The sequence below is a fragment of the Lepus europaeus genome, chromosome 9, assembly GCF_033115175.1.
Source record: "Lepus europaeus isolate LE1 chromosome 9, mLepTim1.pri, whole genome shotgun sequence".
Taxonomy (NCBI): Eukaryota; Metazoa; Chordata; class Mammalia; order Lagomorpha; family Leporidae; genus Lepus; species Lepus europaeus.
In genome coordinates this window covers 10,847,639-10,865,794 of record NC_084835.1, presented here as the reverse complement: position 1 = coordinate 10,865,794, position 18,156 = coordinate 10,847,639, and the positions used below count along the sequence as shown (strand labels likewise).

Sequence of the window (18,156 nt, the reverse complement as noted above, 5' to 3'; positions counted from 1 at the left end):
TCCTTTTCTAAAGAGAATGTATTGTAAACTTTTACTTGTTTATTATAGAAAACTTGGAAAATACAGCATAGAAAATAATGACACCTCCGTATTGTCCAGTCTCATCTATTAATCCAACAATGATGAACAAATGTCCTGGGCAACTGCTGGTCCTCACCCAGCCCATGGCTCACTGGGCTCTACAATCTTTCTGGGTTCAATCTATCTTTTCTTTTTTAAGAGATTTATTTATTTATGTATGTACATATATAAAATGCAGAGTTACAGAGAGGCAGAGGCAGAGAGAGAGAGAGAGAGAGAGAGAGAGATGTCTTCCATCCGCTGGTTCCCTCCCCAAATGGCCACAACAGCCTGACATGAGCTGATCTGAAGCCAGGAGCCAGGAGGTTCTTCCAAATCTCCCACATGGGTGCAGGGGCCCAAGGACTTGGCCATCTTCTACTGCTTTCCCGGGCCATAGCAGAGAGTTTTAGAAGTGGAGCAGCCAAGACTCCAACCAGCACCCATATTGGATGCCGGCACCACAGGCAATGGCTTTACCTGGCAGCTTTACAGCACTGAGCCTCTGCAGTGTGTTTCTTTAGGTACACTTGGAATCCTGGTTTGTAAATTAAAACCACATGTGCATTTCTGCCAAAACCTGACTTTAGTTTAGTTTTAGTTTGTAAAACCTGACTTTAACTGCTAAAAACCTATCATTTCTTTTCTCTTTACTCACTGCTCTTTTTAAACAGCATAGTTATGTCCCTTTGGAGGGGACGGTACATGACAAACTTACTGTGATGAGTATCCTTGCACAGAAATATTTGAAGAGGTATAAGAACCCTCCCCTCAAGGGGCCCCCATACCACGGGATGAACTGAACACTGCATCCAGATAAGTGGGTAGGGACACAGCAGACAGACAGCCACAGGCAGGTGGGCGGGAGCTCTCTGAACAGGGAAGACACCCTTCTGGCCCCAGCAGTGTGGAAGGGTCTAGATGTGAGATGGCATTGGAACACGTTGGCACAACGGGGAACAAAGTCCAGGCCAGTGGGGCTGCCCTCTGGTCTGAGGGCCTAGGTGAGGGGCCAGGCTCAGGCACAGCTGCCTGGGTGGCTTAGCAAGGGCAGTCCTCCTTCCCCAGCCACCAAAGGCCAACATTCTCACCCAGGCCTGCGAGGAGAATGGCATTGTCCTCCAGAGATAAAGAACTCAGCTGTCCTTCAGTCCATGTTGCAATGCTAATGTGCTCCTCCTGTCTGTGCACAGATGTTTTCTGGGGGGAAGCTCCTCTTCGGGGGCCGTGTGTTCAATGGATATGGCCTGAGCAAGCAGAATCTGCTCAAACAGATCACCCGCACACAGCAGGATGGCAAGATGGGCTACTTCCTCCCAGACAACTACAAATTCAGGTGAGACAGGAGAGGCCGAATGAAAGGCAGGCACAGGGAAGGGCTGGGTGGACAGCAGACTCCAGCTGTAGGATGGGCCCTGTGGGGGTAGCAGGTGGACAAAGGCATGAAGTGAGCAGGGAGCAGAGCTGGGGAGCCAAGCCTCCACCTGCTGGACCTGAGGGAAGAGCTGCAGCAAGAGAACACAGCAGTTGGCCCAGGAGGAGAGGAGCAGGCAGTGGCCAGGAGAGCATGAAGCCAAATTGTGGGTTTCTTTGGGACACAAGTTTGGACAAAGAGCTGTCTTGAAGAAAGGGAGCTGGGAACATTACCACCGTGCCAGTGTCTGCTGGGAAATTGAGAAGAAAGGGGATGTGTGTGCAGGAACCCCAGCTGCACTTCAGCCCCACCTTCTATGCACTTCCATGCCTGCTTATGCCAGGTGTGCCAGTTGAACCACATGGTCAAGGTCATTCATGGCATGAACTCAGGCCCTGGGAAAGGACATGCTGCTTTAAGTCTGCCCCCAGTTTCTGAGCTCAGGCTTTTTGACCAAGTGATGTGAACCTATTGAGCACCTCCTGGGCCCAGCCCTAGTGAGGTGACCATAGGTCTCTGGGCTCAAGGAGCACAGAGTACCTGATACCTTTCCTGTGCTCTATGAACTGCAGAGTACAGTGCAGGCTGGATGAGACCCATAAAAGACAGTGTAGTGCGGGAGAGCCTGTGTGCTTTCCCAAAGGCCTTGTGAGCTGAATCTTATGTAGCAGAAAGCAAAGGCTTTACATACTCTCTAGCGTTCTGCAAATTGGAGGGGAAGCTCTTCACCACAGCCCCTACCACACTGTCTCTAGCTGTCAGTGTTTGCAGGAGGGGCCTTGTCCTGGGCAATCTGTCCACGCCCAGCCCAGCCCAGCCCTGTCACTGCAGTGCCACCCCAGGTCTGTGGGGCAGGCATGGCATCTCTCCTCCCAGCTTCTCAGCCCTCCTGCAGATGCTGCTCCTCAGGAGCAGGACCAGGATGGGTCAGGAACATAGTGGGCATTAATAATAAGACTGAAAGGCAGGCAGTGAAGGAACGAGACAGTCTTGTCTCTGCCACTGAGCTATGTGACCCTGAACACGCCCCCTCACCTCTCTGGGCTTCCTGCCCTTGTCAGTGAAATGGGGACAAAAGATTTTCCTGTGCTCCCTGCATCGCAGTTCCCTCCAGGAACATGGACACATAAAGAGTAAACTGCTGCAGCCGTGGGGCACAGTGCAGATGCAGGAGGGGGCTTGCTAAGAGTTCACTAGGGCCACCGAGTGAGCGCTGTGTTCTGACTGTTTGTGTCCCTCATGGTGCGTGAGTTGACATCCTCACTGCCAAGCTGGTGATAGAGGAGATGGGCCTTTGGGAGTGATTAGGTCATGAGGGTGGAGCCATCGTCAATGGAATTAGTGCCCTGATGAAAGAGGCCCCAGAGAGCAAGACTGTGACCATGAACCTGGAAGATTGCCCTCTCCAGATACCCAGTCTGCCGGCACCCTGCTGATGGACTCCCCAGCTGCCAGCACTGTAAGGAAAGTGAGGTCAGCATAAGCCACAGTCTATGGTATTTTGTTGTAGCAGCCCAAATAGTTGGGACATAAGCTACCCCTAGCTAAGAGGCTCAGACACAGCTCTGAGGCCGGAAATCTGAGAGGAAGTTTGGGGCAGGGTCATGGTCCCTGTAATGGTGTGTGTCCCAGGGCTCTCTGGGTTTCTGGTAGCTCCTTGGCCTGAGCTCAACACCAGTCTTCCTGTGGCATCTCTCTGCATGCGTGTCTCTGTCCACCTTTCCCTAAAAATGCCACGCTAGTAGATTGCATTAGAGGCTACCCCACTCCAATATGACCTCATCTTAATAAATTACATGGCCAATAACTCTGAAATCAGGTGCCATTCTGGGGTCTTGAGGGTAAGAACTTCACCATTGGACATGGAGGGCCATGTCCAGCCCACAACTGCATTCGTGATGACGTAACTCCCTAACCTCTTTTTCTCTCTCCTTTGCTCAATTTCCCCAGCCCTTGCACCCCACCTTGGGCATTTCCCGCTGTCAGTGTTGGGTGTATAGGTGTAGCTGGCACAGGAGTGAGGACCAACCCATCCTTGGTGAGAAGCCAGGGAAGCTGAGCTCCTGTGGGTCCCTAGGTCCCCAGGGTGGTCAGACTCTCCCTTCCCTGTCCTGTCCTCTGGAGGACGAGCAGCTGTGTGCTTGGCTGTTGACCAGCCTGGTGCACGGAAGCCTCTGTGATTCTGCCTCTCCTGAGCAGTGCCTTCCCTACTCTGCCTCCCCTGCAGTCCTTCAGCTTCTGTCCTGAGCCCGCAGAATTCTGGGTCAGCCAAAAGAGCTATGTCAGACGATTTTGAAGCAAGTTTCTCCTCATTGGTCATGGGAGAGGAGATGGTGAAGGAATCCACTTCCGAAGTGGAGAAAAAGTACGTTGTCACTGGGCTGGGTTGGGCAGAGTGGGCATGACTCACAGCAGGGCTCTACCATAGGTCACCAAGTTGCCCACAGGTCTATGTGACCCTGAGCAGGTCACTTATCCTGAGGTGTGGGTCACTGCCTGTCATCTGGCTGGTATCAACATGGTTTCAGTTGGGCATCCAGTCTGTCCTAGAGCAGTTGTCTGTGGGAAGAGGATTGTCAAAATTGAAGATTTTTGTCGATTTTGTAGCAAAACCCCACAGCCCACACCCATCTACCTGAGAAAAGTAGATTGCCCTCCTGATGTCTCCCTGCAAGAAATTGCTAGCCCAGGTATTTGGCATGGACACATGTTACTATAGAATATAGAAAAGCAAATCCTGAGACTGTTGAAAGGTCAAAGGTGCCACTGGACCCCCAAGTTGGAGCCCAGACAGCCTCAACTGTGGAAATGAGAGGGACATGGCCACTTGGGCCCAGGCCAGGCCAGGGCTCCAGACTCTCTTGAGACCAGCTCTTCTGACCCAAACCCCTGCACATGCTTTTCTCTGTTTGATATTTAGGATGAAACAGCTTGATGTGGCATTACATCCTATCAGCAAACTCAGAAGAGGCAGTAAGAAGTGGAACCTGTAGAAGAAATAGACCTGCAAGAAGTGATGCCAGCGCTGGTGACCGCCAATGCCCTCCTCCCCTGCGCCCAGCCCAGCCCCAGCTCCCCAGTCTCCCACCCTCCTCCTCTGAATCTTGACCTTGGTGTAATAAACCAGCAAGCTGCCTCCAGTGTCTGGGTGAGGCTGTGGTTGGCTGGGACAGGGCTGACTTGGTCTGGCTCCTTCAGGGCCATTGGCCCCCAACAGCCCTCTGCCAGGCTAAGCCCTTGGTTTCTCAACCCATAGCTTCCTCTGTGGATAGTTAGCTCAGCCCAAGACCTCCCACTCCCCAAGGAACAAGCATCCCACTCCAAGGGGCCAAGATCAGTGACGTGTGACCCCAGGGAGAGCCTCCAATGGGACTAAACTGTGCCTTCCTACCCTTCACTGGGTAGCGAAGGACTCAGATTCCAGTCCAGGTGGAAAAGAGGATGAGAGAGAACAGGGAGACGAGGGAGCCAGAGAGAAGCAGAAGAGATGAAGAGACTAAGAGGAGAGAGAGAGAGCTGAGGGGAAAACAGAGGAGATCAAGGAGTGAGGAGGAGACAAAGGAAGAAACAAGGAGAGTGAACCGGAGAATAGAGATGGCGGGCAGATCAGTGGCGGAGGTCACCCAGGGCCCTCTGTGGAACCTGGAAGCAGACCCCACAAGTCCTGGGCAGGCCCAGCAGCTGTGCTCGGGTGGATGAGTCAGCCCTGCCCTGACCAGCCAGGCCCCCTGGTGTACTCACTTGTCCTGATCCCTGCCGGCATCTGAGAGGGGCGGCTGGCGCGTTAGCCTTGAGCAGCAGCTCTGGCCTTGCTTGTCTGGGGGCTCCTGCGAGCCATTCCCCAGGAGCAGAGTGAGGTCTCTGAGGATCTGATTTGTTCTCCAAGCCCCGGGGCAGAGTTGGGGCCTGTCCATCAAGCTATCTAAGGGTCTTGATGTTTGTGAGGGTCCTGGGGATCTAACAACCTGCCCTGCTCCCCTGCCAAGCACAAGGCCCGACAAGGGTCAGAAGATGAGGGAAGAACACCAGAACACTCCTCCTCGTCCTCGCAGGCAGGCCCCCCTCAGACCCTCAGGCAGGGCCTGGTAAAGGTAGGAGTGGAGGCCTTGTCTGAGGCCTGAGCCTGAAATGCATCCTTGGGGCCCATGGACTCAGCCTTTCTCCCATGGATGCAGCCGTGAGTCTACAAGTGCACTTCCGCTCTGTGTGCTGACCTCATACCCCTGTCTCCGAAGGGCTGGCCCTGGTCCTAACCTAGTGCTCGCCACACCTAGGGGCAAATCTGAGCCACCTGTGAGCAGGGACGCCTCCTGCTGGGGCAACTGTTCAGAAATGTGTGGTGCTACAGACTTAGGTGGTCCCCTGGAAGGAGGGAAGAAAGGGGAAGCCCCCTCTCCACAGAAACATGAGAAGGGGGTAAGGCTTCATCCCTCAGCAGTGCCCCCCCCCCCACAACTAGGCCTGAGGGGAGGGGACTGGATTATCTGGGGATGTCCTAAGTTCTCATCACACTAGAGTATCTGGATTTTTCTACAAGCTCCTCCTCTCCCTCTGCCCCCCACCCCACCCGGTCATCTTTGGAGGCAAGGAGGCGAAGGCTTTCCTCAGCAGAAGATACAGCCTGCTTCAAGTGAATGCTCTAGGGATGTAAACACCTGGCACTGAATGCTGCTGCTCCTCAGGTATGGCCCTTGCAATCAGTTGCAGCTCTTGAAACTCAGATGTGTTCATCTCAGCACAAAGATCCAGGCAGCCTCTGCCAGTTCACTGCTATTCTTTGCCATCTTGGGGTAGCCCCTTCCTCTTCTCCAGACTCAGTTTTTAGCAAGACTTCTTAGAGGAAATGAGGGTGACTTTAGCGACAGAGACTTAATAAGCACAGGCCTTGCTTCATGTTCTCTGAGCCAGCAGTCAAGTTAGTGGCAATTGATTTCCTACCAGGTGCTCAGCCTGTAGGAGAGACTTTGGATGGTCAGTAGCCTCGACTGCCCCTGGGAAATGGGCACTGTAACTCCTCTTTTCACTGAGCACTGCATAGAAAGCCTTGGATAGGGGGACATATCTATGATTAGGCTGTATGTAAGAAAATTAAAAATGAGAAAGTGTTCAGTGTGATGGTGAAGAAGCCTGCATCCCGCATTAGAGTGCCTGGATTCAGTGACCATGTCTGAGTCCAGGTTCCCACTAATTTAAACCTGGGAGACACAATTGATGATACACATGTTTGGGTTCTTGCCACCCACTTGGAGACCTGGATTGAGTGCCTTGCTTTTGGCTCTGGCCTCAGCAAGCCCAGTTGTTGTGGGCATTTGGGTAGTGAAGCAGTAGATGGAAGGTTTCTCAATATCTCCTTCCCTGCCTCTCAAATAAATAAATAAATAAATATTTGTTTAAAGAGGAATAATATAAATGAAATACCTATTTAATTTGCATAATGGCTCTGTATTTTGTTGCTGTATTCACTAATTTCTAGCTCTCTCTGGTTTTCATCAGAAATACTTTAGGTAAAGGTTGCCATGTAATGCATGACTGCTGTGAGCAAGCTCAGCTCTAAGCTAGGACAGACTGCTGGGTGCGTGAAATCCATGGCATTGAGGCTGGGAGATTCATAGTTGCTCTCCTCTGGGCTATCCTGCATATGAAACAGAGTCTAGACAGGTGCTTGAAATTCTCATAGAAGAAAAAAAAAAAAAAAGCAGAACTCAGAGAATTGGATCTCGGAGTAAGCAGAGACATAGCCAGCACACAGAGAATTGAGTTTAACTCCATGCCATGCAGAGGCATCACAGGGGACTGGAACCATCTGTCCTGCCCTGTAGTTCACTTCGCTGCTCCACCAGGGAGATTTGCTGTGGTACAGTAGGTCCTGTTGAGATCATAGACCCATCAAGAAGCATCAAAAGGACCATGACGGTGACCCAGTGACCTCACTCCTGGAAAGGATGCCCAAGAGCATAGATTCAAAGCGGGAAGGCACCTGAGTAAAGATCCATCTGTGAGAGCAAACTTCAAGATGCGTACAGTCACTTTATTCCCAATAGGGAAATAATGCAGACAACCAGCAGTTGAGGAGGTGTTCAACACTCTGTGTGCTACTATGACAAACGGTCAGGCAGCAACTAAAAAGAAGCGAGCAGCCAGCTTTAGAAAGACTGACTGAAAAGAAAAATAAAACCAAATGATGCGTACATATTGATTGGCCATTCCATGAAAACCCATGCAGATAACAAACTGGAAACAGCAATAGAAAGCCTTTCCTCTTGAAGGTAAAGATGATTATTTTGGGAAGAATACATGAAAACAAGGGTCTCTACAAAGACAGTGGCACATTTTTTCAGACACACTTGGGAGCAAGGGCTCATTCTTGTGTTCTCTCTCTTTCAAAAACTACACTGAATAACCATGAATGACTTCGGTGTGTGTGCAAAGGGCAGTGAGGGACCAAAGAGGAGGGTTAAGTTCTAGGAAGCTTCGTTCCTGCTAATGACCAGATGGGCAGAGAAGAGGATATGCCATACCTCAGAAGATATGCTGAAAGCCAGGCCAAAATGCCACCAACATCAGAACTTTCAGAGTTGGGGAGAACACAAAATGTAATGGAGAAAGAAGCTGCTTAAACTGAAGGTGGGCACAGGGTTCACACTCTGCCCACACCTATACCTGGATAAACACATCTACTAGGCAGCAATCTATAAATGCAGGCCAAGATTATTAAAATAAGCAGAACACCAATCCTAGGCCAAGATGGTAAGTTTTCACTAAAACACTAAACATTTCGGGGCTGGCGCTGTGGCGCAGTGGGTTATTCCTCCGCCTACAGCACCAGCATCCCGTATGGGTGCCAGTTCAGTCCCAGCTGCTCCTCTTCCAATCCAGCTCTCTGCTATGGCCTGGGGAAGCAGTAGAAGATGACCCAAGTGCTTGGGCCCCTGCACTCACATGGGGGACCTGGAAGAAGCTCCTGGCTCCTGGCTCCTGGCTCCTGGCTTTGGATTGGTGCAGTTCAGGCCCTTGCGGCCATTTGGGGAATGAACCAGCGGAAGGAAGGCCTTTCTCTCTGTCTCTCCCTCTCACTGTCTGTGACTCTGCCTCTCAAATAAGTAAAATCTTTTTTAAAAAGCACTAAACATTTTGATTTTCCCATTTTCCTGGATAACACCAATCCCATCACCACACAGTGAGCATGAAGGTGTACGTCCACAGCTTACACCACAAAAACACATCACCCACCAACTGGCAGTGCAGGGGGGGATGACCAGGGGACTTAATCTCTTCTCGCTGAAATACACTGGGCCAACAAATTCTTTTCAGTTACCATCATTCACCTTAGTTATGTAGGTTTTCATGAACTGCTTGGCATAAAACTGACTTCACTCAACTGACTGGTTCCAAAGGAAATGACACACACATGGCCTGGCTACTAGATGTTGTGTTAACTCTGAAGAGCAGTAGCCTCCCGTGTTCAAATTCTAAATTCTGTTGCCTCCTCTGTAGGTCGCCAGACAGTCAACAACCATTTGTGTCCTGCATGCTGGCCTTCAGAGGGAGTGAATGATATTAGACATGTTGGGCAAATATGTAAGTAAACAGAGTAAGAATGTCATGGACATGGATTTAAATGTGATCCTTTGGGAACTTTCCAAGCAAACACCATGATTTACTGAGCCAATTCCAATGGACTGTATCACAACACACAAGGTGTAAAAGAGACATTACAATGAAAACAAATAATTCAGTTTTTTTAAAGTTTTATTTATTTTATTTAAAAGGCAGATTTAGAGAGGAAGAGACAGAGAGCTCTTCCATATGCTAGTTCACTTCCCAAATGGCCGCAATGGCCAGGGCTGGGCCAGGCCAAAACCGAAAGCTAGAGTTTATTCTGAGTCTCCTGTGTGGGTACAGGTGCCCAAGAACTTGGGCCTTTTTCCACTGCCTTCCCAGGCACATTAGCAAGGAGCTGGATTGGAGGTGGAGCAGCCAGATATTGAACCAGCACCCGTATGGGATGCCCGTGTCACAGGCAGCAGCTTTACCCTCTATGACACAGCACCAGCCACAAAGCAGTTTCTTAAGGCATTTCCTTTAGCTTTACAAGCTTACAAATAAGGTGCAGTCAGGTTTTCGTCCAGGAAGTTTCACTACTATTTATTCTCAAGAATCTGCCATAGAATCTCTTGAAGGTTTGACATATGCCTGGGAGTTTATTGGCCAACCCCTTAATGCCTAGTGGGAGGATTGTGTATAGTGGGACCACGAGGCTGGTAAACAGATCCACTGGAGCTGTGCTACCCAGCTCTGCAGCACCACACACATGCATCTCCAGAGCCTCTGACCTGAGCTTAACCTAAGGAACTGAAACTTAATTTCACTCATTTAAATTTAAAATTAGATACTAAACTCAGTTGTTGGAAAACTTTTAAATATGCTTAAGCATGTTTGGAAGAACTTGGATAGGAATCTGCTTTTTCAAATGTTCTATGTCATCAAGTATAGATCAAGTTAGCATTCAGATTAAGATCATAGTGGAGTTTGAAGACTTAGTGTGAAAAAGAAATGGAAAATACCCATTCATAATTTCTGCATATTGATTACCTGTTGAAATATTTTAATGTACTGAGATGATTAAAATATTTTTAAATTTAATTTTACTTTTAAAAAATATACTTCCTAGAAAACTGAAAAATGACACGGCTTAAATTTCTCTAGGACCATACATTAGGGCCTGGATCTAAAATCTACGATGTCTATCGCCATCTGCTGGACACAATGTTCAGAACTGGCCCAGGAGAAAAGATAAGGCTTGTGATGATAAAACTGCAACTATTACATAGGTGTTTTTTTTTTAATTTTTTTAAAAATTTATTTATTTTTTTGACAGGCAGAGTGGATAGTGAGAGAGAGAGAGACAGAGAGAAAGGTCTTCCTTTTGCCGTTGGTTCACCCTACAATGGCCGCTGCGGCCGGCGCATCTTGCTGATCTGAAGCCAGGAGCCAGGTGCTTCTCCTGGTCTCCCATGGGGTGCAGGGCCCAAACACTTGGGCCATCCTCCACTGCACTCCCTGGCCACAGCAGAGAGCTGGCCTGGAAGAGGGGCAAGCGGGATAGAATCCGGCGCCCGACCGGGACTAGAACCCGGTGTGCCAGCGCCGCAAGGCGGAGGATTAGCCTGTTAAGCCACGGCGCTGGCCTATTACATAGGTTTACACAGTCTTTATAACACCAGAGAAACTATGACTTAGAGCTGAGTCAGTTGCGACCAAGAGTTGAGGTGCTTGAGTGTCTCACTGTCCACCCAGGAGCTCTGGGCAGCGACAAGTCACCTGCATTGCACTCTTGCATGACCACTGGCTCCCACATTCATGGGCTCTTGTTCCTGCCTAGCCAGTCTTCCCTTCCCTTCTCCTTTCTACTCCACCATCTGCCTCTCAAGCCTCCCTTTGTTACTGCCAGACAAATACATCTTCTCTCTGTCTTTTTCTATTTGTCTTTTCATTATTTTCCTTCTTTTCCTTTTTTCTAGTATTTCTTATGGTGCTAGTATAGCTGATGATTCTGCTTTTTTCTTTCAGGTATTCTTTTTGTCTCTCCTCCCTCCTTCCTCCACTTATCATACAAGCTGTTTGAATTGGCTTTCAATCTTAGTTCCTACATTTAAGTCTTAAATCTGTTTTGAGTTGATTTTGTATATGGTATGATGTCAAAAGCAAAATGCTGGCCGGCGCGGCGGCTCACTAGGCTAATCCTCCGCCTTGAGGCGCCGGCACACCGGGTTCTAGTCCCGGTCAGGTTGCCGGATTCTGTCCCAGTTGCCCCTCTTCCAGGCCAGCTCTCTGCTGTGGCCAGGGAGTGCAGTGGAGGATGGCCCAAGTGCTTGGGCCCTGCACCCCATGGGAGACCAGGAGAAGCACCTGGCTCCTGGCTTCAGATCAGCGCGGTGCGCCGGCCACAGCGCGCCAACCGCGGCGGCCATTGTAGGGTGAACCAACGGCAAAAGGAAGACCTTTCTCTCTGTCTCTCTCTCTCACTGTCCACTCTGTCAAAAAAAAAAAAAAAAAAATAGCAAAATGCTTCTTTTGCATGGTTGTCCCTGAGCCATTTGTTGGAGACTATTTTTTCTCTTTTGGATATTCATGGTACCACTGTGAAAAATCAACTGATCATAGATATGTAGATTTATTTCTGGACTCTCAACTCTTTCCCACTTATATATGCTTCTTTTCTTCAGCCAGTAGCATCCTGTTACAATTACTGTAGCTTTGCTTTATTTGGCTAACATAATAACCTTTGATAAGACTAGTAACTTAGTCTTTGCTGTAGACATCAGAGATAAGTTTGTAAGAATTCAGGATTTTTTCGGCCAGCGCCGCGGCTCACTAGGCTAATCCTCCGCCTTGCGGCGCCAGCACACCGGGTTCTAGTCCCGGTCGGGGCACCGATCCTGTCCCGGTTGCCCCGCTTCCAGGCCAGCTCTCTGCTGTGGCCCGGGAGTGCAGCGGAGGATGGCCCAAGTGCTTGGGCCCTGCACCCCATGGGAGACCAGGAGAAGCACCTGGCTCCTGCCATCGGATAAGCGCAGTGCGTGGGCCGCAGCGCGCCTACCACAGGGGCCATTGGAGGGTGAACCAACGGCAAAAGGAAGACCTTTCTCTCTGTCTCTCTCTCTCTGTGTCCACTCTGCCTGTCAAAAATAAAAAAGAATTCAGGATTTTTTTTAAAAAATTCTATTTATTTATTTGAGAGTTAGAGTTATAGACAGTGAGAGGGAGAGACAGAGAGAAAGGTCTTCCTTCCACTGGTTCACTCCCCAGATGGCTGCAACGGCCAGAACTGCGCCGATCCAAAGCCAAGAACCCGGTTCTTTTTCCCGGTCTCCCACGTGGATGCAGAGGCCCAAGCACTTGGGCCATATTCTAATGCTTTCCCAGGCCATAGCAGAGCTGAATTGGAAGAGGGGCAGCTGGGACTAGAACTGGCACCCATATGGGATGCCGGTGCTGCAGGTGGAAGATTAACCTACTGCGCCATGGTGCCAGCCCCAAGAATTCAGGATTTTTAAAATAAGATCTTGGATACTGGAGCAACAGGGTCAAAACAGAAGGTATGAGATAAACGTGAGTCTAGAGGTAAGACACAAAGCACGATAAAGTCCCAGATATGCCACTTTGATTCCATACAGCTGTAAACCACTGCGGGCTCCAGTGTGTCATCTGGAATGAGATTGGGCACTAGCATCACACGGCAGTAACTACCTTATGATGGGGGGAGCTGAGGAAGACATGGTGAAGAAGGCTGGTAGGCTTCAGAGACATTGCCCAAAAACAGTATAATTGCACTAAAGCGAAACATACAAAAATGGCACAGTGCAGTCGTCTGCTTGACGTTGCAAGCTGGGCACTTCACACCAGAACACAAAGTTAGCTGTCCAGGTTGAGCTTGGTCTTTCATCTCTGTTTCTAACAATGGCTCTCGCATTCCTCTTAACTTGAGCTCTGGTTCTTATCAGCTCAAACAGCAGGAACTAAAGTTTTACTGAGAGGATTCTTTCAAAGATGCATCAATCACAGCCTTCTGAAGACAGGCTGCTGCAGGCACTGTAGTGAGTTTACAGAAACATTTTACAGTCAGTTTACACACGCTATGGAAGCACTGACATGCTGAGCAGCTTCTCCAGAACATAAGAAACACTGCTAGAACACCACAGTTTGTTAAAACTTCTCCTCCTCTTAGAACTTTAAAAGTGGTTCCTGAGAAATGGCATTCTAAAGCTGTAAAATCATATGGGGAACCACAAATTTGAGACTTTCTCCAAATGCTTCTTAGAAACAATCATCCTTTTGACATGACACTTGCGGGGGTCCTGATCTTTTTCATTATAAACAGCTAGTATGAATTGAAGGATCCAGAGAACTGTAAAAGGGCCAGAGGACCACGTAAACTCACTAGAATCACCCTTGGACACAAACACCCTTTGCAGGGCCCCCTTCATAGAATAGTGCTACACTTCAGAGGCTACCTCTCTCACCTTTCCCCAGTCCCACTCCTACACGTGGGACACTCCAGGCTCAATGTCCTTCCTTTCCTGGACAGTGACTTCTAGTTGCTACTCTGGATAGCAAGATGCAGAGTCAGCCCAGCCTCTTGTTCTGGTAACAAAGGTTTACTGGACCATCTATTTCTCATATGGGAATAAGACATCATTAGAAAAATAAAAAAGTTTAAGGCTGTTTTCTTTTTTTTTTTTCTTTTTTTTATTTTTGACAGGCAGAGTGGATAGTGAGAGAGAGACAGAGAGAAACGTCTTCCTTTTGCCGTTGGTTCACCCTCCAATGGCCGCCGCGGTAGCGTGCTGCAGCCGGCGCACCGCGCTGATCCGATGGCAGGAGCCAGGTGCTTCTCCTGGTCTCCCATGGGGTGCAGGGCCCAAGGACTTGGGCCATCCTCCACTGCACTCCCTGGCCACAGCAGAGAGCTGGCCTGGAAGAGGGGCAACCGGGACAGGATCGGTGCCCCGACCGGGACTAGAACCCGGTGTGCCGGCGCCACAAGGCGGAGGATTAGCCTAGTGAGCCGCGGCGCCGGCCTAAGGCTGTTTTCTAAAAAAAAAAAAAAAAAAAAAAAAGCTGCTCCATAAAGAAAAGTAATAACCAGTATTAATGTGCACCTTTCATGTACCAATCCAAAGATCATTTAAGAATGGCCAGTGCCACAGCTCAATAGGCTAATCCTCCGCCTGTGGTGCTGGCACACCGGGTTCTAGTCCCAGTCGGGGCGCCGGATTCTGTCCCGGCTGCCCCTCTTCCAGTCCAGCTCTCTGCTGTGGCCCGGGAGTGCAGTGGACGATGGCCCAAGTGCTTGGGCCCTGCACCCCATGGGAGACCAGGAGAAGCACCTGGCTCCTGGCTTCAGATCAGCGTGGTGTGCTGGCCACAGCACGCCAGCCGCTGCGGCCATTGGAGTGGTGAACCAACCACTCTGCCTGTCAAAAAAAAAAAAAAAGAATAGGTCATTCAATCTTGTAAAACTGTCATATGAAAGTACAAACTGTAAGAGCAATCATTCAGACCACAACTTGGATAGACTTTGTGTCTCTATTCACCACTAAGCCTCTCTGCTTCCCTAACCTAAATAATTGAAGAATCAGAAATCCCCAAGTTACTGAACTAAAGTAGCAATCTCAGACACAGCAAGAGAGCCTAGGTGACGACGAGCTGTAGCCAGCCTTGGTAGGCTGTTCAGTTTTAAAGAAAATAGATTTTCCTTTTTATAAAAAAAAAACACTGTGGTGCCACTTCACATTTTTTGGAAACAGATGTTTAGGGGACAGAGCAAAAACAGAAGAAATATATAGAGCTTTACATGTCACAGGGACAGCACTTACATGAAACTAAACAGATGGTTTTCAAACACTTAAATGTTCCTGGTCTCTTTTCAAACCTAAATGGGCATTTTGTTCAGAGGTTAGAAAATGATCCTTGGCTTAACACAAGACTTTCGTGAGATTAGGGGAGGCTCCTACCTGTTACTTGCCTCTTTCACTCCCCATTTTCCTATTAGTAATACAACACTCATGTTTCAGGTGGATTTGTGGTCACCTTGCTTAGAGAAGTCATTTCCCAGCTTCTCCCGCAGCTGGAGGTGGCCCATGAGACTGAGCTCTGGCCTCCTGGATATAAATGCACAGGTTGTATATAACTTCCCACTCACACATCTAGAAAGGAGGCTCATTCCCCTCCCTTCTCATGAATAGGCTCTGGGGAGCAGGGGTTGATTATGATTGAGAACTACACTCTAGCAAAAAAGACACAGCAAGGAAGCCTAGGACCAGATGACCCCACACATGCTATGAACCTGCTCTGATACCAATCCACCCACTTCCACAGTATTAATCTAAAGAAATGGGCTTTTCTCTCATGCAGCTATTCTGTGTAGGGGCCTCCAGATATGACACTTTAGCCTCTGCCAGCATAGCTCATACAGTAAGCAAATCTGACCATAGCATTTCTAAGGGAAAATATGCTCCAGTTCCAAATCCGCAATTTCTGTAGCAGAGTTCTTTGGTAAGTTTTGCTGAATGATCATCTATATTCATATTTTTAAGTATTTTATTCCCTGGTAGTCAATTTTTTTAGAAAATGGATATATGAGGGCCAGTGTTGTGGCACAGCAGGTTAAGCTGCTGCCTGTGATGCCAGTATCTCATTAAGGCACCAGTTCCAGTCCTAGTTGCTCCACTTCTGATCCAGATCCCTGCTAATGGTATAGAAGAAGCAGAAGAACAGGGCTGAAGTGTTTGGGACCCTGCCATCCATACGGGAGACCTGGCTGAAGCTCCTGGCTTCATACTAGCCCAGCACTAGCCATTGTGGACATCTGGGGAGTGAACCAACAGCTGGAAGATTTCTATGTGTCTCTCCTTGTCTCTCTCTAATTCGGACTTTCAAAATAATAATCTTTTAAAAAATGGATATGTAATGACCAATATAAAATCACAGTCCTAGCTATATATATATATATATATATATATATATATATATATATTAGTAAATTTTATTATTATATATTTATATATATAACTAAATATATATATTACTAAATTTTATTCTAAAGTACCTTTTCTCTGTGTTTCAGTCAGTAAACTGCATTGTTCTATGAATCAGCTCAATGTATTGTATGTCAGTGTTACAGACTATAGCCTAAAAATATAATATCACTCAGTATCATTTTGATTGTAGAAATTGCTCCTGGGAGTACCTGAATGGTAATTGCTCATGGAGAGAGAGAACTAAATGGCTGGTTTCTGTATTGCCAGCCTTATTAGTGAGATATCAATGGAACTAGAATATTATCTCTTGTGAATTTCAGAAATATAAGCCATAGTATACCTCTACTTTATTTTCTTTTTTTTAAAAAAGATTATTTATTTGAAAGTCAGAGTTAGAGAGAGAGAGGGAGATACAAAAAGAGATCTTTCCATCTACTGGTTCACACCCCACATGCCTGAAGTGGCTAAGACTGGGCTGGACCAAAGCCAGAAGTTTCTTCCAGGTGTCCCACATGGGTGCAGTGGCTCAAGCACTTGGGCCTCCCCTGCTTTCCCAGGCACATTAGTAGAGAACTGAATAGGAAGTGGAGCAGCTAGGAGATGAACCAGCACCCATATGGAATGCCAGTGTTGCAGGCAGGGGCTTAACCCATTATGCCAGAACACTGGCCCCAGTATACCTCTACTTTCTGATCTGTCTTCCAATGTTTTCATCCTTGTCTTTGAAGTTTGACAAGGCTTGTTTATAATTAGCCTTTCACATTTCCTTTGTTGTCTCATTTTCTTCTCTGATGTGTTGTCTGAACACAAGGGAAAATTAGAAAATTATTAGCTTCAAGACATATTTACATTATTTCTTTACAAAAGAAATAATTTTCATATAAAAATAGACTGATTTTATGCCAACTAGGAGAAACCATCTTTGAGACACTGAAAATGAAGACCTATGGAGTTCTCTTAGACCAACTCTTTGATGGCTTGTGAAGTTTAGGGAGCTATCACAGAGTATCTTAGAAGCCTCAACACTTAAGAAAACCATGTAATTCTGCTCTATTCTTTAATCCTTGCAATTACTCACTATTTTTTCACCCATACCACCCCAAAAGTGCCAAATTTAAAACATAACAATCCCCAAGCTGGCGCTGTGGCATAGTGGTAAGCCACGGCCTGCAGTGCTAGTGTCCCAAATGGCTGCCGGTTAGAGTCCCAGCTGCTCCACTTCTGATTCAGCTCTCTGCTACGGCCTGGGAAAGCAGTGGAAGATGGCCCACGTCCTTGGGCCCTGCACCCACGCCGAGACCCAGAAGAAGCTCCTGGTTACTTCTGAGCAGTTCTAATGTTAAAGTCTGAATCACCAAAATGCTACAGTAATTGCCTTTTGCAACCTACAATGGCATTTTGAACATTGATTTTAATTTCTTATTTAATTAATTAGATTTTGTGGCTGTATGTTCCAACAAGAAACTAACTGCTCAAATCCTTCTGAGCTTCAACTCTGTCATCTGTACCTGTTCACGGAGCATCTCTTAACGTCTTCATTTGCTTCTTTCTCAAATCTTTGTCTCAAGCTAAATCTTCTTCAATAAGTCAACATTATCCAAAAGGTTAGATTTCCTTCATCAGCAAACTACACTCAAGCCAGATTTCCTACCAAAGCCAAAAGAAAAACAATGATACTTGGTACACTTAAAAAAAAAAAAGTCAGAACTGTTTTCATCTTATTTGGCAAGTGATAAGAATAAAAAAAGATTAAATGATTTTCAGCCATGGGCTATCTCTTCTCTTGGGGAACTAGTTCTTAGATTAATATGTCCCTCTGAGGAAGACAATCTTAGTATGGGCAGTTTTCAGCCATGAAGTGAACAAAGGGATATTTTCAGTTTCTATAGTGGAATCTTCTATTTTTATGTCAGAGCTATTGCCTTATGAATACTTCCACCACACTTACCATTAGTTCACAGTTTAAAACAAAGCTACAAGAAAATAATGATATCATTTTCCCAAATATCGTCATAACAGATGGGCCCTTTCTGAGCCTCCCTTTCTTTTTCCCATTGCTGGCACTGAAGTTCTTTTCTCATAACTTCAGACAATTAAGGTTTTTTGGTTTTTTTAAAATCAGAAGAAGTAAAGAAACTA

At 47.4% G+C, this 18,156-nt stretch overlaps 1 protein-coding gene across 1 annotated transcript in view; it reads left to right on the top strand.

Annotated features, from left to right (window-relative positions):
- Window positions 1–4,554, top strand: part of LOC133766423 (uncharacterized protein C3orf20-like) — a 61,436-nt gene extending 56,882 nt beyond the window's left edge. Inside the window, exons 13-14 of the mRNA XM_062200086.1 lie at window positions 1,254–1,396; window positions 4,395–4,554. Of these exons, the coding sequence (XP_062056070.1) occupies window positions 1,254–1,396; window positions 4,395–4,467 (216 nt within the window). The 3' untranslated portion in view covers window positions 4,468–4,554. The remainder of the gene's footprint in view (window positions 1–1,253; window positions 1,397–4,394) is intronic.
- The last annotated feature ends 13,602 nt before the right edge of the window (window positions 4,555–18,156 follow it).